Source organism: Gobio gobio (genome assembly GCF_949357685.1).
Source record: "Gobio gobio genome assembly, chromosome: 4".
Lineage (NCBI taxonomy): Eukaryota > Metazoa > Chordata > Actinopteri > Cypriniformes > Gobionidae > Gobio > Gobio gobio.
In genome coordinates, this window is record NC_137100.1 from 49,448,087 (window position 1) to 49,471,057 (window position 22,971).

General features: G+C 39.3%; 2 protein-coding genes across 3 annotated transcripts in view; both read right to left on the reverse strand.

Annotated features, from left to right (window-relative positions):
* The window catches only part of atrxl (ATRX chromatin remodeler, like), a 31,848-nt gene extending 20,170 nt beyond the window's left edge, over positions 1-11,678 (reverse strand). For both annotated transcript variants that reach the window (XM_079814962.1, XM_079814963.1), the window contains exons 1-6: positions 11,481-11,678; positions 10,924-11,039; positions 10,775-10,830; positions 10,018-10,067; positions 9,816-9,937; positions 9,564-9,683 (exon numbers count right to left, since the gene is read on the reverse strand). In XM_079814962.1, coding sequence (XP_079671088.1) covers positions 9,564-9,683; positions 9,816-9,937; positions 10,018-10,067; positions 10,775-10,830; positions 10,924-11,039; positions 11,481-11,500 — 484 coding nt within the window. In that variant the 5' untranslated portion in view covers positions 11,501-11,678. The remainder of the gene's footprint in view (positions 1-9,563; positions 9,684-9,815; positions 9,938-10,017; positions 10,068-10,774; positions 10,831-10,923; positions 11,040-11,480) is intronic.
* Positions 11,679-13,046: 1,368 nt separating this feature from the next.
* On the reverse strand, positions 13,047-21,444 carry cnga2b (cyclic nucleotide gated channel subunit alpha 2b; the record flags this gene model as incomplete). Its single annotated transcript, XM_079813751.1, has 6 exons — positions 13,047-14,467; positions 15,615-15,721; positions 15,988-16,095; positions 16,217-16,390; positions 17,297-17,407; positions 21,344-21,444. 6 exons carry the CDS (start codon positions 21,442-21,444, stop codon positions 13,047-13,049), a joined length of 2,022 nt encoding a protein of 673 aa, XP_079669877.1.
* Positions 21,445-22,971: the final 1,527 nt, after the last annotated feature.

Sequence of the window (22,971 nt, forward strand, 5' to 3'; positions counted from 1 at the left end):
CTCTTTGTTTCATGTGTGCTACAAAACTGTTTTTTGACTTGGGTGCTTGGGAACATCATAGGATTTGAGGTGGCTGTTAGTTCTGTCCTGGGAGCACTTATAATAAAGAAAATGTTAATTTAATAAAGGTATATTATTTTAAAAAATTTAAAAAATGAGTTAGTTCATCCAAAAATGAAAATTCTGTCAATTACTTACCCTCATGTCATTCCAAACCCGTAAGACCTTCGTTCATCTTCAGAACACAAATTAAGATATTTTTGATAATTCGAGGTTTCTGAACCAGCCATAGGCAGCAACGTCATTGCAACTTTCAAGGCCCAGAAAGGTAGTGAAAAAAAAAAACTTTATTCAACAATCTCTTGTCTTCAACATCATTCTCCTATGCTGTTCTCGTAGTAAACACTGTGCAGTGCTACCAGGTTCCAACGACGACTCATTATTGGCTTGCTCCAGCTTCAGCATCACGCGGATGTGTCGTGGTGCTCACGTGAACAGCGTCAGCCAATAATAAGCCAGTGCTGCACTGTGCTTACTACGTCAACAGCGTAAGAGAATGACATTGAAGAGAAAAGATTGTTGAATATAGGTTTTTTTTGCACACAAAAAGTATTCTTGTCACTTAGTAACATTAAGGTTGAACCACTGCAGTCTATTTGGACTATTTTAAGTAGGGCTGAACGATTAATTGCATTTGCGATAATATCGCAATATGATAAAACTTGTTTTACCGCAAAGGCTGCGAGTACACACTGGTCACGTGACACATGAGAGTAAAGCAGTCTAGAAGCATTAACTTGGCATGTTACGCCTACAAGCCTGGCCTAAAGGAAAGAACAGTTTGTGTTTAATCAATCTAATATTGTGTTGGTCATACTATCATTATGGTAGGGCTGTATCGATTTGACCAAAAATAAAAACCTCGATTAATTGAACATTTTAACTCGATTACGATTAATGAACGATTATTTTGCTTTTTTTTTTGCCCTCATAAGGTTGAGTAAGTTCACTGATAAGGTTTGTAGTGTAAATATTTTCTACTATTAAAAGGTGGAATTTTTTTTTCTTATGAAAAAGTGCATTGTGATTTTAAAATACTTGAAGGAAACGGTTCACTTTCAGCAGTTGTCGTCTATGGAGCAGATTTCTGTTTGTTGTACATCAGATACAGATAAATTAACACTGTAGGCCTACATTACATTTATTTGAATGCATTAATGAGAGAGTGATTGTGTGTGTGAATTACTCTTACTGTCTCTATTCATTATGAAGCTGTGGTTTGTACTTACTTCAAAAGGTATTAAAATGTATGCCTATAACGGTTGAGTTTCTAAGCTACTTTAGTGACTTTACTTTAGTCACAGCTTCTGTCTGAGTGTTAGTTTGTCAAAATATATCAGGCATTAGTTCAACATAATACACATCTGATGGTCGAAACTCGCTTTAATATTCAAACTGGCAGGGCTTAAACCACATACAAATGACAAAGCTTTGTGAGGACGCAGGTGAAAGATCTGCCTTCAGGGTGCGCGCATTTTCAGAGAAGCGACACGGCTCGGCTCTGTGTCACTGAAAAAAAGCTAAGCACTGAACGGAGAAGTTTTCCGTATTGTTGTTTTTGAATAGTTCACAATCGCTTTAAAATGTTGAAACTGGCAAGCCTTTAAACGCATTTACTTGACGAACTTTATGAGCACGAAAGTGAAAGCGGCTTCGGGGCTTGCGCGCCATCTGTGTGTGTGTGTGAGCGCGTAGGCTATAAGAACAGCAATTAACTGACCTGTATAAACTGTGTAAAACATGCAGTTACTATAGTGATTCTGGGTATCTATAAACACATAACTGCTCCTGCATCTCTCTGTGTGCCTTCAAACTTCACTTGATGTGACTGACGGGGCGGAGGCACGTGAAAACCGAAATAACCGACATGGGGAAAATACGTCGGTTAGAGGTTCTGAATGTCGGTTTCGGTTATTTTTCGATGAATCGTACAGCCCTACATTATGGGATATGATTCTGGTCCAATTCTGAGCTTAGATTTTAACTGCATGTGCGCAATGACGCTGCACGTGTTTTAGAAACACCCTTATTCTTGCTTTATTGCTCATCTTTGTTGAATAATACAGAAGACAAAGAGCTTAAAAAAATATAAAAAAATAAAATAAAATTCACATTAAAATCGCAATCGCAATATTGGCAAAAAAATGTAAACAAATAAAATAATAATTCAGGCCTAATTTTAAGGATGCCTTTACTACCTTTCTGGGCCTTGAAAGTTGCAATGACATTGCTGCCTATGGCTGGTTCAGAAACCTCTCTGATTTCATCAAAAATATCAATATCATTTTAATAACAATAAAAATATTATTTGTGTTCCAAAGATGAACTAAGGTCTTGGAACGTCATGAGAGGAGTAATTAATTACAGGATTTTCATTTTTGGGTGAACTAACCCTTTAAGATGGAGTTGGGCAATAGAACCAAAAACTTTTCACAATACACAAAATCTGCTACAGAGTAATTGAATGCAACAAATCATGTAAAAATGTATCATCATTTACTGGAAAATTAAACAAACTATGATAATTGCCTTACTCTTTTAAACACCTGAGAAGATTTTTTATAAAATGTAGTTTGATCACAGTCACATTCCCGAATCTATGCTTATAGGAGTCAGGTGTGTATTAGATACGTTATCGTCTCTGACAGACCGAATGTTGAAGCCATTCAGGCCGCCATTTTTTTATGCGTTTTATTGGAAAGCGATGATGTAGTCATGGTAGTAGTGTGGGTTTTCCAGGAAATGCATGTACCCCCTGGACCATACACTGATCGGTCACAGATCACATACACAGCTCCGCTTCAAGTCAAACACGGCTTTTTGAACGATTCGAATGAATGACCGAAAAAATTTACCACCACCAACTAGCGGCTTTAGTTTCTTATTTAGAGTATCAATTAATTGAAAAACTATTTCATATTTTGCCCAAAAATTCTGTTTATACACATTTACTCATCCTCATGTCACTTCAAACCTGTATTACTTTCTTTGTTTTGCAGAATGTAGAAGATATTTTGAAGAATGTTGGTAACCAAATAGTTTTGGTCAGTAAATATATCTAAATACCAACTCAGATGCAAAACTCATGTCTGTTGAAGCCTAAAAGTTAATTGTTTAATACATTCTTGATTGAATCAAATAAAATGTATTTCTAATGCTACTTTTTGTCATGTTTATTTGATGCTTCTCATTTAACACACAAATGACTTTACATTATCTTTTGCAATCAATTCGATTTTAAATAATCATCACAATGTAATACACATTTTTAATCGCTTGACAGCCCTAATAAAATTTTTAAAAAAATGACAGAACTCAACAATAAGGCCTGGCCAAGTTTTCTTGTAAACAGCCTGTTATGTCTTAAAGGTCCCGTTCTTCGTGATCCCATTTTTCAAACTTTAGTTAGTGTGTAATGTTGCTGTTAGAGCATAAATAATACCTGTAAAATTATAAAGCTCAAAGTTCAATGCCAAGCGAGATATTTTATTTAACAGAAGTTCCCTTTCAAAGCCTACAGCGAACGGCCGGTTTGGACTACATCCTGGTATTTCCTGCTTTAATTACGTCAGTAGAGCAGTTTGTTGACTAACCTCCGCCCACAAGAATACGCGAAAAAGGGGGCGTGGTCTTGTTGCTCCCTCGTGGAGAAGAGGGAGTGTTGCATTCGGTTCGGATGCGTTTGTCGCCATCAGACGCTGTTATTTTCATCCCGGAGTCAAATCACCTTTGTTTGGCCTTCAGGGGCTGTAGTTTGAGTGCGTTCATCTCCCCGTTATGGTAAGAGGCATGACCTTCTCGGGCAACGTGTGCTAAGCTGCTGTCGAATCACAACACGGGAACCGCTGGCACAATCAGAACTCGTTACGTATTTCTGAAGGAGGGACTTCATCGAACGAGGAAATTCTCAGGCCGTTTTGAGGACAGTGAAAACAGCAGTACACAGATAAGTAAATTGTGTAAAAATACTGTTTTTTTACAAATGAAACATTAACACATGTTATTTTGCACACTGTAAACACAATCAAAGCTTAAAAAAAACACGAAAAATGGGACCTTTAAGTAAACGTAAACAGACAGGAAAGAAAACATGTGACAGTATTGGATCAGTGCATGAGGTCTTAAAGTAATGGCAGCCTAAAATTCCTGCTGCTGACTAAGTTTTTAATCACAGAACAGAAGATAAAGATGAAAACATTGGTACGTTTCATCTGAACCATGATCTGAGGGTCCATGCCAAATTTGGGAACAGCGTCACCTACAGGTCATGAGATTTGAAAAATGGCAAATTTTTTAGCTAATAACGTTTGAAAAGTTTGTCCGAAAATCAATCATAACATGCCAAGGAGCTTTTTGTAAACTCATTCCCACATTGAAAGTTCTTCTCAGCAGCCTGGTGAATCGGTGTCAACGGAGTCGTGCAATCTGTTATGGTCTTTGTTTGCTTGCTGTACTGCTGTACTTTTTGCTTGCTGTACTAGCGCTACCTTCGGTGCTTGGCCACAAATTGCTGCATGCAGCAACATTTGGAATTGTTTTCACTGATATTGTACAAAATTTCATATATGTAAAAGTATTTGTTTTCATTAGGGCTGCAACTAAAGATAATTTTAATAATCGATTAATCTGTCGATTATTTATACGATTAATCGGATAAAAAAAGATTAATTTCCATTCCAATCCTTTATTCAAAAACATAACTGACAGTGCAAAATTCACAGTGCAAAAAATCTTCAGAAAGTGCACAGGTTGCTACAATAAATCTATAAATATATATCCAAATATATATCATACATACATACATACATATATATCATACATACATACATACATATATATACATATACATATACATATACATATATATATATATATATATATATATATAAAAATACTAATCAGAAAACTTAACAGGATGTTAGAACTTGTTCTCTACACTACACTCAGACGCACACACTCTCAAACAAAATTAATGGGTTTAGTTAAATTGTAATGCATTAAGAATTTCTCTAAAATGTCCAAACCCATTATATACTCCTAGAGAAAACATCTACTGTATTAACCTATTAATATGAATGATATTAAATCCAGACACAGATGTGACATTAAAAAATATTATGTAACAATTAAATAAAACTACTCCTCCTAAAGAAGAATCTTATTTTCAAATTAATGATATGCATTCTTTATAACAACTTGCATACAACATTCCTTATAGATTAAATAATTAATGTATAATAAATATAATGAATCCTTATTAAAACTAAAGAGGTGATTTTCTCTGTCTTTTGTTGTTTGAATAATATTAAGAGCACAAATGGAAGCAGGTTATTGGACTGCTGTCACTTTAAGACCGAATGTTGACCGAAAATGACAATAGATATAGTCGTCATAGTTTGTCATTCAAAGCTGGTTTTGGTTTTCGCCTCGTTTTTGTCTGTGAAAAATGTTGTTGATTAAAATACTGACAAATTATTTGTCAACGAAATTAACATAGCAACAGATTGAAAAATGAATGGGCCAAAAAAGGCAAGTGAATAAAAACGTGTCTTTAGTCTTGCAAACTATTCCACCGCAGCTTTACTACTGTTATTAACAAGCTAACGCTAACTTGTCATGCTAGCTGGATAACGAGTAAACAAGCACCAGAAGAGCTACTGGAGGGACGTCACGCTCCTCACTTCCAAACGGAACAAAAGTGGGATTTTGTAGTGACTAATGATGATTCCGACTTCTGAAGTCGTGATTACGAGCACATTGCATTCAAGTTTCAAAATGTGAGGGAGGTTCATGTGCAATGTTTACCTAGGAAACTCGTATTTACGATAATTCCGAGAGCACGTGAAGGCAGCATTAACGTTACCCTGCTGTTGAACTCCCTTCCTCCTCATCAAGGACTCCAAGATGTTTTCGTTTTAGGTGCTGAATCACCACCGTGGTGCTCCCATGCCATGTTGCGTCGCTTTTGCTGCAATTAACACACTTTTTCGATTTATTAATGGCGCTTTTCGACTGGTACGCTCGGCTCCGTTTGCTTTTCTGCTGCGTGGTACGACGGGTACAGCACGGCTCGCCCGCTTCCACTCTGCTTTGTGCTCAACCGTGCGTTTTTTATACTCAACATCTCTGCGTCTTATTGACGGGCATAATAGTTGCGCAACACAACAAATCGATAATGCAATTCATTGCCAACTCTTTTAATAATCGATTTTTATCGATTGTTGTTGCAGCCCAAGTTTTCATGATTAAATGTTTTTTTTTTTTCCATGTTTAACCAAGTGTGCTGCCTGTATTGGACAGGACCCTCTTGTAAAAGACTTTAAATCTCAAGAGTTTTTTCCTGGTTCAATAAAGGTTATAAATAAGATGGGCATTGTGCCGTTATTCGATTTGTATCGTTGAAGTGCAATAAACAGTGAAAGATAACTGAATTCACAATAGCATGCTGTCTTTTGCAGCTTAATAGACTTAAATATTTTTAACATCAAACATGCCCCACACTTTATTTCCTCATTCATGCATGTTTCTTTATTGAAGTCAAAAACTTCAAGCAGTCCTGAGTAGATATATCAATGTACCGCAAAATCTCTATAACATGGGTTTTCAAACTTTATAATGCTATGGATGCTATGGACCCCATATATCATTAATCTTTTATGAGGGACCCCCTTCCTAAAATCCATCTATATATTTTTGTGTATGAAAAAACATTTGAACTGTTAGATAAATAGCAAGTGTGACATTATAAATTCAACAGTTTCCAAACTTAAATTGGCTATTCTTAATGTTGGATGTATAAACATGAAGAACATTTTCAATTAAAAATTATTTGTATAAGCAACTTTCAGAATAAATTAGGGATGAAACGATTACCGGTTTCACGATAAACCACGATAAAATTTTGTGACGTTAGTAATATCGTATATACAATTTTATTATCATTAAAACCGCGTGTGATTATCACGGTTGTGAAAACTTGCGGTAAATCTTGTCCAGTTAGCATCAGTCTGGCGCAGTGCACCGCTGTTTTTTGAATGAGAATAAATGGCAGATGGCAGTGACAGCACTCGGGGGATTGTTCTGCCTTCTAAAAGGACCAAATCTGAGGCGTGGTCATATTTTGGCTTTTACAAAAGTCCTGAGGGAAACTTAATCTAAGATGGTCACCCTGTCTGCAGAACATGCCTGAAGAAAGTCGCTGTAATGGGGAAAACATTTCAAAACTGCGACACAAGGCAAGTGGACTTTGACCACAATACCAAAACTACGTCTGGCAAATTATAACGTGAAGCGAAGACAAGACTAGGGTGACATTTAAGGGATAATAATCAGGGCTTGACATTAACAACCGCCATTTGCGGGTGTAACATTATTTCGGCTGCACACTAGTCACTCTGGCGGTTGAACTTATTATAGTCTTCTCAAAAGCCATCTGTTATAATCGCGTTGCGCATTATAACCACTCACAGGTGTTTATATTGAGTTTATGAATGCAATGTCTCAATCAGAGGCGTTCAGATTAGCGGAGTTATTTTCAGAGCACGCGCCGCGCTCACTCGCTGAAATCTACAGTCAAAGCAGAGATAAACGTGTAATGTATGCAGGAGATTAATTCATCATACAGTGGTTGACTGTTTATGTTCCATTTCAGCAGCGAAAATGGTTTAAAAAAACACAGAACCACAGCGCATCTGATATGAATTTAGGGACCGTCTCTAAAGTTACATACAACATTGGTAACGTTATACACGTTTGAAAGTTCAATAGCATTTGAAGAGAATGACAGTCATAAAACTGACTGTAAAGTGATCATTTAGGTGTCAGGTATGATGCACACATTTTGATATTTAATAAAATAAAATGTCAAATAATATGGATATGCATTATTTCACTTGGATACTGTTTGGGCTCTAACACAAAATATGCTAGATTTAAATGCATCATTGCTGAACACTGATGAGAATATTGCTTGATAGGGATGTGACGGTGAGGAAATTTTCCCACCGGTTAATTGATGTGTGACAACACCGGTAATACCGGTATCACCGGCGGAGGCTTTTAAATCACTAATTCTATCTAACCGAAAGTAACATGCACACGACCGCTCTGAACTGAAAACGTGCCAGTGCGCGCACACCGTGAATGACAGCTCGTCTGTAAATGCGTGCTCTGTGAGGCCATGGGCGCGTCTCAATCATTTCCCTAGTTCAGAATCAGTAGTCAGGGCACTGATCAAGCATTGATCAGTCTATGATTGAGATGCACGCCATGAATGCACACTGTTAGTTCGCCCGTAAAGCCTCGTTTATACTCGACGCGCCCGCACGAGCGCGAGGGTGCGCGCGGCAAAAATAAATGCGCGCAGTCAGCGTAGCGCGGAGGCTCGCACTGCGGAGCCAGGCGAAAGTAAACAATGCGCGCTCTGTGCGGCCGTGCACATTTTACTTTCGGTTTTTAATTAGCGCCAATTCGGCTGCGGGTTGCTTGAATTGTGGGTTCATTAGCCTATTATTTTTAATGAAAAACACAACAACAAAACAAATGACAAACTCCCTTAAATAGGCGCTTTTACGTTTCGCTTTGAAACCAAATCTTCCGCTATCATCTCAGTCAGCTCCTCACTCTTAAATCTGATGAATGACTCCTGCCGCCTCCGAGACTCACGGTCGGATCCTGCTTTATTAAGCAGATACTTTCAGTTTTTATTTGTATTGTCTGTTCTCTAACTGAACTAAATTATTTTATTACTATAAAAAAAACACTTGCCACGGTGGGCAAGTGATGTAACCGGTGTTGAGTCTGGACACCGGTAACACCGGCAACACCGACTATCGTAGCAAGCCTATTGCTTGAGAATATATTTACAGAGATAATAGAGATTATATTTACGACAAATTATTATTATTTATGCGTTATGCATTGCTATTGACGACGGCAATTAAGGAAGGAAATCCCACAGAATCTATAGCTTAAAAAAGTGCTTTAGTTATTTGTTGATTTTCAAATATAAAACTTGTTGAAATGTTTTAAGTGAGTGCATCTGTTCTTTTTGAACACTTTCATCTCGTTTGAAGAAAACCGTGATAATATTGATAACCGTGATAATTTGGGTCACTATAATCGCGATGTTAAATTTCCATACCGTTTCATCCCTAGAATAAATGTATATAAGCAGCATCCATACTGCGTTAAGAACCCCAGTGATAAAGGGGACTATGATGAGAAAAACTCACCAGAAAGATACAAAGCAAACATTTACAATTCTGGGAAGTATGTATACAGCAAGAAAGGAGAGACACATTTAGAAATGAAACGGTTAGAATGTTTGGTAGACTTTGTCCATTTTTGATTAGTCTTTTCTGGGGACCCCTTAGAACTTTCTGGGGGACCCCTGGGGGTCAGGATGCCAGTTTGAAAAACCCTGCTCTATACAATTTAAATAGGGCTGGGCGATATACATTTGTGGAGGCGATATAAAGCTTAACTTAATGCCTATCTCTTACCTCTGCGTCTGTCAGAAACATCTCTGTGCTGCTTGTAAACACGCCTACTGCGGAATTCTGGACCACGGAAATCATCACGAGCTTCATTATAGACCGGCTCTGGCAGCACAAACACCGTTCCTGTGTCAGATGGGGTTCAAAGACAACATGAAATATCCTAATATATTCAATAACAGAAACCATAACATAAAATACATCACACAGGCACGATCATCTGAATCAGCCAACTGAATACAAGAATGGGAGCAGCACCTTTGGGTAGACAGTTAGTGTCATGGTCGTTGGAATGGACAGACATCACATCCTCGGTTTCACTCTCAGACGAAACGTCCGACTCGTTCATCCCACTGTGTTTGGTGACAACAGTCGGTTTCCTGTAAGAGTAACAGTTTACAAATGAGTTCACTTAGAGCACAGAGGGGCTCAAGATACAGTTCATCCTTCATTAACCAACCTTCTTGAACGAGCCGATGATAACAGTCCCATTTCTGAGGGGCCACTGAGCTGAAAAGAAATTACAAAACATTTTAAACAAACAAATCTCAACAATTTTTAAGAACGAAAAACTTCAGCCATATACTTAAATTACAATGAGAGTGCCACTAGAACAAAACCCAAAACAAGTTAGCATTTATAAACTTCAGGTTCTATCATCCCAAAGTCAATGGGTTTTTGTTTAAATGCCACAAATAAGGTCTGTGGACATTTTCTTTATGCACCAATAACCAACGAGTAATTTCTTTAACTTATGTGTCTTGAAAAAGGCGGTTGCTAAACAGTGGCGAAATGAGACTAGAGAATGTCACCATTGCAAACAGGAATTTCATCCACTTCTACAGCAACATTGTGTTTATACTCACGCTATTCTAAATTAAACGTTCCAAATTGTAGATTTTAAATAAAGATTGCAAGTTGTCTGAAACTTAGTGGTGGTGACAGTTAAGTCATGCAACTGTGGTGAAGTTCGTTAACAGAAATGTATCTTCTGATACAATTGTATTTAGGCTTCAGAATTCATAAAAGTTGTTTTCATTTGTGAATATTATCTTGATAAGCAAAAGATGTACGAATCATAAACTTTTGCTGGTCACAGAGCTCATTTTCTGTAATATTCTATTAAATAGTTTTTGTTGAGGTATCCAGAGAGATGCAAACTTCGGAGTTGGATTACTAAAACATCATCCCTGCAACGTTGTAGAAACGGTCTCTACCTCCTCTGCGGTCTGGGCAGAAGCCTGCTGCTCCAGGTATTCTTTGGCCGTGGTTCCTGTCACCGAGACATGAGAGAAATGTAACTATAACTGCTCCATTAGGTTCCGTTGCGACTGTAATAATGAATATATATTCCTACTGTACTCACCATTCCAGTGTCCGGGTAAAGTAGGTTCGTTTTTGTCTTCCGTTGCCGCTAGGTACTCGTGGAGCTTCCCAATCAGCTCACCTAACTTACTCCCTCCACCGGCCACCGGCCTGGGTCTGCAAAGACCAGACACAGTTCATCTCCATGGCAACTGCCTCCCGCTGTAATCCCTCATGATACGTTAAACACAGTGAATAGCCCTTTATAAACCCACGAAACCACACTACACACAACTAAGTTACAGTACAGAGAGTTTCTATCGAGAGAAGCATCTCAGGCTTCCGTCCGACAGGAATATGTGAGGTTTACGTTAAATGACTACGGTAGGGTTTAAAGAGCTTTCTGCAATGGAGCACCAACTCTTTGTTCGGATCGTGCTGATAGACCCAAACTGCAAAGCCAAAACGTAAAACCCAATATTACTTTTTTAAGAGGGATTAAAGAGCAGGGATTTAATTCAAACTGCGACTGGATTTAAACGATTTATTGTCGAGTAGCATTAACAGACACAACAGCTTGCACGTTAGAAGTGGAAAAGAAAAAATAGGGCGCCTTACCTAAGGACTTCAGTAGACATTGCTTCCTCACGCGCGGTGCATCAACACGCCGCCGAGCTTTTAGCACAACCAAAAGCAGCAACGTTTCACAGTTATCGGCATAAAACTCATATCTGGCCAAAAGCAAAAACTAATCAAACGCCAGTTTCACCCGCCATCTTCCCAGTGGAACTTGCGCCATGCAGCCTAAAATGGCGCACCGGAAACTACGTTGTGACCATGACTGACGTCAAGTAATGGCGTAATTATTCAAAGGATTTCGTCATAACAACAAAAATAGACATAACCAGTAGGAGACGACTGGTGTTCGACAACAGCTTTATTTGTGCACGGAAATTAGTGATACCATGATATACATTCTGAGCAAAGTAATAATACATAGTATATATTTTGTTCTTTTTCTGTAGACAAATGCGAAAAGCGAATCAAGGTATTATGACATGTTACAAGTACAGTTTATCAATACACATTTGGACTTATCAGCAGCATTTGTCGTGGGTATGGACCTTTTCACAGTGGACGCCACATGAAATTTTTCACTAATGAAAACAGTTTTATTAATATTAATAAATATTCATATATATATTCATATTTTTAATGAGCTTTTATTTTTATATTTCATTTGAATTTTGTTAAGTGCATCTGTCAATTTTGTTTTTTGAAAAATATTTATCTTTAATTCTTTTACATTTCAGTTTAAGTTTGTCATTTTAGTAGGCTACATCAACTTAAACTTATTTCAATTAGTTGCTTTTCTCATTTTCGTTTGGATTTAAATAAAAAAAAAATGATCTAATGTTTATATTTTATAGCCTCACCTTACATGGACACATGGTTTGGAGAATGGATGGATAGATGAATTTACTATTTTATGTTATTTCAGCTTTTTTTTCTCAATTAAAAGTGATTTAAAAAAGAGTTAAAGGTGCAGTATGTGATCTGGAAAATGCTAACTTTATCCTGCTAGCTTTGCCTTGCAAATCATCGTCCAAAGCCACGCCTCCTCCAAAACACGTACACAGGCCAGAAGCGAGACGGCCAGAGACAACGTTAGTAGATTACATCATGTGTCATTCACCGGTGAGAAGACTTCACAGTACAGTAAGTAACAGTAAGCTGCTACAATAACGGACATAAACAATTGTTTGCCTGCCATTCTTGCTCTGTCTTCACAGCGCACATGAACGCACTGGTCTGTCGGACCGAATGCAATGATTGAATTAACAATTTATGGTCCTACACCTTTCTATAGACAATATATATTTATAAAATACATGTAGACCGCTTAACATAGCGATTGCTATCAGGATATGAGGGGACTTTCAACCAGCATGACAAAAACATGACATCTCTCACAGATTCATTTTCATTTAGGGAAAATTAAATATGCCGCCTTCCCTGAAAAAATTCCATTAAAGACAATACTTGAAAAACCAAGTCTAAAAGCTGGAGGCTGTTGGTGCGTGTTTGAAAAAGCAAATGTCTGTAACTGAATTTATGCATCTAGAAATAAAATCCTGCATGTGACATATAGGCACACAATCTTCATGGTGCGGATGCGCATATCTATGCAGTTGAATTAGCTCGTGGTGTGTTAGCATTACTCTCAAAGTCCATCTCTTGATCTGAAACAAGCCCAAGGCCTGTATGACACAATTGTCTCTCAAGCGCTGTGATTCTTTGCTTCAGTCTGCTTTGAGTCGCTGTGAACTCCCCGAGCAACCGTGCAAAACGTCCTTGTAGAACATCAAGTGAGCCCTCCAGACGTTCAACCTTCTCGTCTGTATCTATGACAAGAAAGCCTCCCTGTGCAATGCTTTCATCCAGAAGCCCCTGCTTCCTCAGAATCTCCCTTCCACGCTCTTCCAGAACCTTCTGAGCGTCTGGGTATTCGGTTACGGCCTCCATTAGATCGTCCTTTGAAAGGCAGAAGAGGTCAGAGTAGCCGATGCTGCGAATGTTAGCCGTCCGGCGGTTTCCCATTTTACTACCCTGAATGTTAAGAATGCTAATCTCACCAAAACAACCTCCTGCTGTTAGCAATGCAAACTGTGTCACGCCATCATCTGCAACAACTCCTAATTTTCCCTCTTTAATGATATACATCTCTTTTCCAATGTCTCCTTTTCGGCAGATGTAGTCGCCAGGACTATACACTTGAGGGCGCAGTTTTAAAACCAGTTCTACTAAGAGTCCAGCCTCACAGTCTTGGAATATGCGAACTTTCTTCAGAGTAGATAAATGAACATTGATGGCAATTTCTGCTCGTAGCTTGTCAGGAAGATTCTTTAAGACTTCCTGCTCATCCACTGCTTTCTGATTTGTCCACAGGTAGTCAAACCATTTGATGACACGTGTCTCAAGATGGCGACTGACTTTGCGGAAATGCATGTAATGTTTAATAGCATCAATCCGTGCCTGGAACTCTGCCCGTGTGGCATTCATATTCGAAATCATGGAACCCACATTACCCACGATGGTGGCAAAAATTAGCACTCCGACAAGAAAATCGAACACCACAAACACATATTCCTCGTCCCGTACAGGTGGTGGCATCTCTCCGATGGTGGTCAGCGTCAGTGTGGACCAGTAGAAGCAGTATACGTAACTCCGTCTTAGAGCGCCTTCCTCTGTGGATGAGATGTTGGGATAAACCCACTGATCTGACCCGAAGCCTAGCGACTTTGAGATGGCATAGAAGATGCAGGCATTCCAGTGGATAATAACCAGAATGTAGAGCACCAAGTTCCAGATGCGGAAGATGTTAGGGTAGTTGGTTCTCGTCTCAGTCCGATTAAAGAACTCAAACATACGAGAGAAGCGCAGGAGGCGGTTGAAGCGCAGCTGTGGTGTGTTGATGCCCATGATGATGTACCCCAGGTCTGTGGGAAGGATGGAGGTAACGTCCAGTTTGAACTGAAATGTATGAATGTAGCTGTCTCTGAGTTTCGCTAGGTCCTTCACCAGAAGTCCTTGCTCCAGGTAACCTGGGAGGGCATACAAATGCTTTATAATTCATTCAATAACACAATATCAATAAGAATACAAAAATCTGCACATTGCTCTGCTTCCAATATGCTGAATGACCCATTGTTTTTTTGTATTAGACAATTTATTGAATGTAGTCTCAATTCTTTGTGTCATGTCCTTCTCAACCTGAACACTGCAAGAGAAAAATAAACAAAAATGTTCTTAAAAATAAAAAAAGAAGAAATGTATTTAGTCACAATGGAACTGAAGTGGCGACAGATCAGTCTTAGTGTGTTGTACATCTGAGTGAAAGGGAAAAGAAAAAATTAGGATGAGAACTTGGTTCTATCCATCAGTTTTTGAATGGATGGAGGCAGATGTGTAAGAAAGGGGCAGGGTTTAAGTCTGACATATGACACCAGAGAGTGTCATTTCTGTAATTTCACCAGAAATTACGAGGTCAAAATGTATATTAACATGAACTAGCCCAACAGTATGCACATTTTTTTGCCTGAATAGAAAAACTGACAACTTTGTAAATGGATAAACAACAGAACTGGGATTTTCCAGCCTATCGCATGGAACAAACACTGGGTCAACAACAATAGTTATGGAATTTTTTTTTTAAGTAAATAAGACTATTTATTTGATTCATTTAAACTATGCACAATTAGTTATGCATGCAACTAATAGGCCTATGGTTAGTTGGATTTTATTTGTGTTCAGCACTGATTTTTACTTGCTGTCCACAAACCAATAAAAAGCATTCCTGTTCATACAATCAAGCAGGGTGCAGGAAATGCCAAGGTTGTAAGTTTAACTCCCAGGGAGAGCATGAACTGATAAAATGTATACCTTCAATGCAATGTAAGTCGCATTGCTTTAAATTAAAGCATCCTCTAAATGCATAAATGCAATTCGATTCAAAATGTCATGTTTCTGTAATGAGTGAATGATCCCTTACAGAAAAACCACATGAATTTCACATGTGATCACATGTGTCCCCATGTGCTTTTAACATGTTAAATTTCACATGTGCGTGCGATCACATGTGACCACATGTGTTTTTGCACATGTGAAGTTCATGTGTTTTTTCTGTAAGGGGAATTTCATTATTGGGATAATGGTATAAGTCAAGAATTTGGCATGTGTGTGTGTCTATACCTGTCCTTAGCCGCATACATGAATCCAGTATGTAGACAAAGTCACAAATATAGTCAAAACCCAGCCAAACAAAAAGATTCTCAGTCTGAAGCTGATCAAAACATGCTCTATGTACACAAAGACAGAAAGAGAAAGAACACAAGAACCATAAATATTTAGGTACACACATCTGTACAGTTAGTCAAGCAGATGTCTCAAAGGGCTGTTCTATTTGTGGAAGAGTGACAGGCGTAACGAAAGAGCCAAACAGCATCGTAACAATTAGTTACGCTAGAAACAAACCGCCAACACAGGGAGCTGTTTATCAGACGCACATTAACAAAGGGGAATTATGAATATATGAAAAGGAGAAAGACTAGGTGAAAAGTCACACCTGGCTACAAGAAGTACCCAGTTATAGAGCACAGCAGCGGCGATGAAGAACAGCCAGTAGTAGTAAATATCATCAGATGGAGAAACTATAAATGTCTCCCATTGTTTCCTGTGAAAAAAACACACGTTACACATGTTATCAGATATCTATCTTCTCTGTATGCAGATTGAGTTTCATGCCCATTTGTCAAAGAAAAAATCAATAAGATGCGTCACAGCTGTAACATTACTTTGTATTTCCCTTAGTATTTCCATTGGCATCTGGTTGGTTGTTGCTCCTTCGACTGGGTGGGGCTCGTACTTCGGGTCCCCGGAATCTCTCTAGGAAGGAATCAGGTCTCTCTTCTTCCTCTATCAGACTCCTGTGTGCCCAGTCTCTCAGAGTCACCACCAGAGTCACCAACCTGGCAACGCAAAGAGAAAGCATTTCTCCAGACTTGCTGCGGCACACTGTAAACCCTAATGCTCAAAATAATTAATTGGTCTGAGTAGAGCCAACTCAAATTAAACAAATGATTTAAATTAAATGACCTTTTATGAGTATTTAGAACTTTTTCTTCTTTTGATTTCACAAAACTGGCACATTTTAAGTAATCTGAATTGTTTCATTGTTTTGAGTTTAATGAACTTGTTTCTTTTCATTTAGACAAACTTAATTTATCTTAAACTGGGCTGGGATTTCTATTTCCCAGCATGCTTTGCCACACTGTAAACCAGAATAAGTTGACAATCAGTTGCCTCAATATTTTTAAGTTAAGAAATTGAAAGTTTAAGTAAGCAGAACTTGCTGATTATTATTTTGTAATCATACTATTTAATTGCTCTGAACTTGAAATATTTGAGTAAGCTAATTAATTTAACTTTTTTTAAAAATCATGTAATCTCAAATTTATAGTAGTGGAAACTTGACTATAGCTTTAACTAACTAATTCAATAAATGCCACCTTGCTAATTGGTTACACGTGTGTGCTTTTTTTAGCATAGCATAGCACTTGCTGAATGAGGACAGCAATATAATACATTTAACATTTATCTGTTCTCAAACTAAGCTCATGCTCCACTCGTCACCATGGTAACCCTACAAAAAAAACCCCAACATAACAGAAACTCTTAAACTAGCATAAAAAAACATTCAACACTACTAAAGGCCATTACATATACAGAAAAAAAAGTTCTCGCTCCCAGAGCTGCGAGAACAAAATGACGTCAATCATGACGTGTCGAGAAATTTTGGACTTTTGCCAAGTTATTCAGGTTTACAGTGCACATGTGAGAATGTGTATATGTGCATATTTGTATGAATCCTCAACCTGGACAGAGCTCCTCTTCCTCTAAAGGAGTTTCTTGATGGCGCATCCTGGGGCTCTAGAGCAGCTACTCGCTGCAGCTCAGACGAGGTGTCATCACACGCAGACTGAGACCTGAGAGAGTAACGAATGGATGAAGACAGAACATGTGAGCAGTTGAAATCACACACATTATCATGGTTAACTCCAATTGAATTCTATTGTTCTTAAAGAAGTCATTTGTTTTAAATATGACTTAAAGGGATAGATTACCCAAAAATGACAAAAATTCTGTCATCATTTACTCACCCTCAAGTTGTTCCAAATCTGAATGAAGTTCTTTTTTCTGCTGAACACAAAAGAAGATATTTTGAAGAATGTCGGTAACCCATCATCTGTTTGGTTATGCTTCACAATATCTCCTTTTGTGTTCAGCAGAAAAAAAAACTTCATAAAGGTTTTGGAACAACTGTTAATTTTAACAATTTTTTTGATCAAATGCAGCCTTGGTGAACATAAAATACTTTTTTCAAAAACATTATAAAAATCTTACTGACCCCAAACCTTTGAATAGTAGTATATTTAAAATAAAACAGCAGTAATGTAAAGCTTGTTAAATGACTTATATGAATTAGTCATAAATTAATGAGTTAAATGTTATTTTTATAAATTGTTATATTGAGGTATTAGCTACTGCATGGCTTGGTGAACTTTTTTATGTGTAAACAATGTAATTTCTATGAACAGTTTTTCTCCAATAAGTTAACATAAAGCTAAAATAAAGTTATACATATATACAGTGGGGCAAAAAAGTATTTAGTAAGCCACCAATCCTGTAATTTTCATCATAGGTACACTTGAACTATGAGAGACAGAATGAGAAGAATGTCTGATTTTTTAAGAATTTATTTGCAAATTATGGTGGAAAAAAAGTATTTGGTCACCTACAAAAAAGCAAGATTTCTGGTTCTCACAGACCTGTAACATCTTCTTTAAGAGGCTCCTCTGTCCTCCACTCATTACCTGTATTAATGGCACCTGTTTGAACTCGTTATCAGTTATCAGTAAAAAAGACACCTGTCCACAACCTCAAACAGTCAGACTCCAAACTCCACTTTGACCAAGACCAAAGAGCTTTCAAAGGACACCAGAAACAAAATTGTAGACCTGCACCAAGGCTGGGAACACTGAATCTGCAATAGGTAAGCAGCTTGGTGTGAAGAAATCAACTGTGGGAGCAATTATTAGAAAATGGAAGACATACAAGACCACTGATAATCTCCCTCGATCTGGGGCTCCACACAAGATCTCACCCCGTGGGGTCAAAATGATCACAAGAATGGTGAGCAAAAATCCCAGAACCACACAGGGGGCCTAGTGAATGACCTACAGAGAGCTGGGACCAAAGTAACAAAGGCTACCATCAGTAACACACTACGCCGCCAGGGACTCAAATCTTGCAGTGCCAGACGTGTCCCCCTGCTTAAGCCAGTACATGTCTGGGCCCGTCTGAAGTTTGCTAGAGAGCATTTGGATGATCCAGAAGAGGATTGGGAGAATGTCATATGGTCAGATAAAACCGAAATAGAACTTTTTGGTAAACTCAACTTGTGTTTGGAGGAGAAAGAATGATGGGTTGCATCCAAAGAACACCATACCTGCTGTGAAGCATTGGGGTGCAAACATCATGCTTTGGGGCTGTTTTTCTGCAAAGGGACCAGAACGACTGATCCGTGTAAAGGAAAGAATGTACGAGGCCATGTATCGTGAGATTTTGAGTAAAAACATCCTTCCATCAGCAAGGGCATTGAAGATGAAACGTGGCTGGGTCTTTCAGCATGACTATGATCCCAAACACACCGCCCGGGCAACGAAGGAGTGGCTTCGTAAGAAGCATTTCAAGGTCCTGGAGTGGCCTAGCCTCAACCCCATAGAAAATCTTTGGTGGGAGTTGAAAATCTGTGTTGCCCAGCGACAGCCCCAAAACATCACTGCTCTAGAGGAGATCTGCATGGAGGAATGGGCCAAACTACCAGCAACAGTGTGTAAAAACCTTGTGGAGACTTACAGAAAACATTTGACCTCTGTCATTGCCAACAAAGAGTATATAACAAAGCATTGAGATTAACTTTTGTTATTGACCAAATACTCATTTTCCACCATAATTTGCAAATAAATTCTTTAAAAATCAGACAATGTGATTTTCTGGATTTTTTTCTCATTTTGTCTCTCATTGTTGAAGTGTACTGTGGCGAGCAGCGAGGCCGAGGGACCGTGAGGGCGGGACGAGGCGGCGCTCATCAGAGAGGATGAGCGCCAGCTGCGCGCCGCAGCGATCTCGGCCCTTGCGGAGGAGTGAGGGAGTATAAAGGAGGAGTGACGACAGTGAGGGACGAGAGAGGACCAGGCCTGGATTTTGTGTTATGTTTTGTTATGTGCACGCTGCAGTCGTCCGCGAGGGGCTGCAGCCTTTTTCATTTTCATTTTGTGTTTATTTGTGTTTGTGTGTAGGCGGCAGTCGGCCGTGAGGGGCTGCCGCCGCCATATTTATTTTGTCTTTATTTTGATTAAATATTTTGAATGTCCGCCGGTTCCCGCCTCCTTCTTCCCGTACAAACAACGTTTACTACAGTGGTGCCGAAACCCGGGAGGAAGGAGGGACACGCTGTCGAAGAGCCCTCGCAGCTGAGGGGGATCGCGGTGCCGCGGAGTTCGGGCAGCGCGGAGGAGAGAAGTCCGCGAGCGGCTGCCCGAAGCGGTGGTGCTGGAGCGGATGAAGATCGGTGGGACGGAGAGCTCGCTGCCGCGCCCCTGGGTCGAGGTGGGGTGGCTGCCGTCCGCGAGGGGGCGAAGGAGTCCCCAGCGCTTGCCTGGAGCCGGAGCCTGCTGTCGTCCGCCGCATAGGGGAGGAGCAGGGAGCGCGGGATGGGGACTCGCTTCCGGCCGCCCTCAGAAGGAGGAGCCACCGCCGGCCGCCAGGGGGCGGAGGAGTCTCGGGCCGTCCACCGAGCGTCCAGTGCCACCGCATGGCACCACGAAGAAGAGCCTCTCGGCTGGCTGAGGACCGAGCGGCAGTGTGTCTGGGAACCGGACCAGAATTTTTTTTTTTTCTCTTTTCTTTTCTCCTCTCTCCACTCTCTCGTCTCTGTCGCTCCTCATGCTCCCCGCTCCGTTCTCTCACCTCACTGTTCTTACCCCCAGGTCCCGCGGCCGCCGTGATCGGCCCCCCCGGGGAGGGGGGGGGGGGGAGTAGAGCGCAGACTCGGGAGTGCCCCCCGGCCTGCGAAGGGCGTTGGGGGTATGTGGCGAGCAGCGAGGCCGAGGGACCGTGAGGGCGGGACGAGGCGGCGCTCATCAGAGAGGATGAGCGCCAGCTGCGCGCCGCAGCGATCTCGGCCCTTGCGGAGGAGTGAGGGAGTATAAAGGAGGAGTGACGACAGTGAGGGACGAGAGAGGACCAGGCCTGGATTTTGTGTTATGTTTTGTTATGTGCACGCTGCAGTCGTCCGCGAGGGGCTGCAGCCTTTTTCATTTTCATTTTGTGTTTATTTGTGTGTAGGCGGCAGTCGGCCGTGAGGGGCTGCCGCCGCCATATTTATTTTGTCTTTTATTTTGATTAAACTTGTTGAATGTTCGCCGGTTCCCGCCTCCTTCTTCCCGTACAAACAACGTTTTACTACATGTACCTATGATGAAAATTACAGGGCTCTCTCATTTTTTTTAAGTGGGAGAACTTGCACAATTGGTGGCTGACTAAATACTTTTTTGCCCCACTGTATATATACATATGCAAATGTTTAAGGTTTATGCAATCGTCAAACTGTTAATTTGCAGTGCTGTACTTTCAGCCCTGTACAAACAGTTTTAATTTGTTAGGGATGGGTCAATTCAGAGGTAAATGTCAGCATGCTGCTTTTTGTAAATAATTTTTACGACATGAAATAAGATTATTTTCATCCTTTTATGACACTTAGTTAGATCACCAAATTGGTTTATTGGTTTTACTATCATTGTAAGGACATTTGGTCCTTGCATATGGAAAACAGACCACAAACACACAAAATCACTGACCTGCTGAACACACTCTCTGCTCGGTCCTGCTCATCCTCTTGAGTTTGCACAGAGAGACGATGAGAGCAGGGAGATCCCTCAGCAGCCGACTGGCCCGTCATACTGTACACACAAATACACAAGGTTACTTAGTTATCTGAATGAGGACATACCATAGACAAGAGGGTTTTCCTATAGGGGTGTATTCAGGTTGAATGGAACACTTTTTCCCAGTCATTTCAATGGCAATAAGTGTCCCAATCAAACTGAATTCACCCTATAGTTAATTCCCAGCTCACAAAAATATGTGCTAAGCTGTCAAAACGTTGTTTCTGAATGTTCTCAGAATTTTTAGGGCCCGAGCACCGATGGTGTGAGGACCCTATTGTATTTGCTCAGCCTATTATTATTCTTCTCCCAAATGAATCACATTTTTGAGGGCCTAATTCGCTGATTCGTTTCCGCTCCGAATCTTCATGAAGCAGTGTTTTGAAATCGGTTATCACTATATAAGTCGTTATTTAGTTTTTTGCCGCACAAAAAATATTCTCGTCGCTTTATAATATTAATATTTATACCACTTTACTCACATGGACTGATTTAAATATGTTTTAGTACATTACTGGATCTTGAGAGTGTAAATTACATTGATGCCTATATGCAGGCCTCACTGAGCCTTCGGATTTCAAAAAAATATCTTAATTTGTGTTCAGAAGATGAACGGAGGTCTTATGGTTGTGGAACGGCATGAGGTTGAGTAATAAATTACATTATTTTCATTTTTGGGTGAACTAACCCTTTAACTATTTTTCAATTAAATAAATGTTCTATATTTTAGTTCAATAATATTTATTGAATATTTTGAGGAGATCTTTTGGTACTAAATACTATTTGTGCAATAATTATTGTCAATTAATGACCACTTAAAATATTTTTCTTCTAATATTTTTCTTATTTACAGTATATTAAAATTAGTGTAGTAATTAAGGTAAAAATAGAGAATTCCAATTCAAAGAGGCAAATTAGAGTTATTTTGTGGCTAGAAAAATAAAACATTTCATTTGTAATGCCATTACCCACTAGGTGCCTGTATGGCTCTTTAAGAAATATACATGTAGTTGCTCAAAAAAGTATTGCGGATCATAACTGCTTACTTGTTTTTAGGTTTTGCAATTTAATAAATATTTAGATATGATCAAACACTAGATTTCTTTAAATGTGAAATTTTAAAACGTTAATAACTTACATCCTAATATTTTTAATGATACTTATATAAGCACACACAAGTGAATATTAATGAATGCGAGCACAAAGAATTTAACCCAAGAAACGTTTAAAATAGTGCTAAAGCAAACTTATTTTTCCTTATATGTACAGAAGGTTATATACTTATGAACTGATACTGAATCAAGATCGAAATCGATATTTGCCATATGTGACATAAGAGAAAGGAGATGATTAATATATTGGTTGCACACAATGACACTGAACATGTCCTTAATGTGTCCTGTTATTATAGAATGGGATAGTGACATAGCCTCCCTGCTTTTGCTGTTACACCTCCTTGCACCCCAACCCTCTGGAAGGAAAAGGGCAGCCAAGATCAGTGTGAGAGATGCTGAAATTTGAAAAGGTTAGTTTATGTTTCT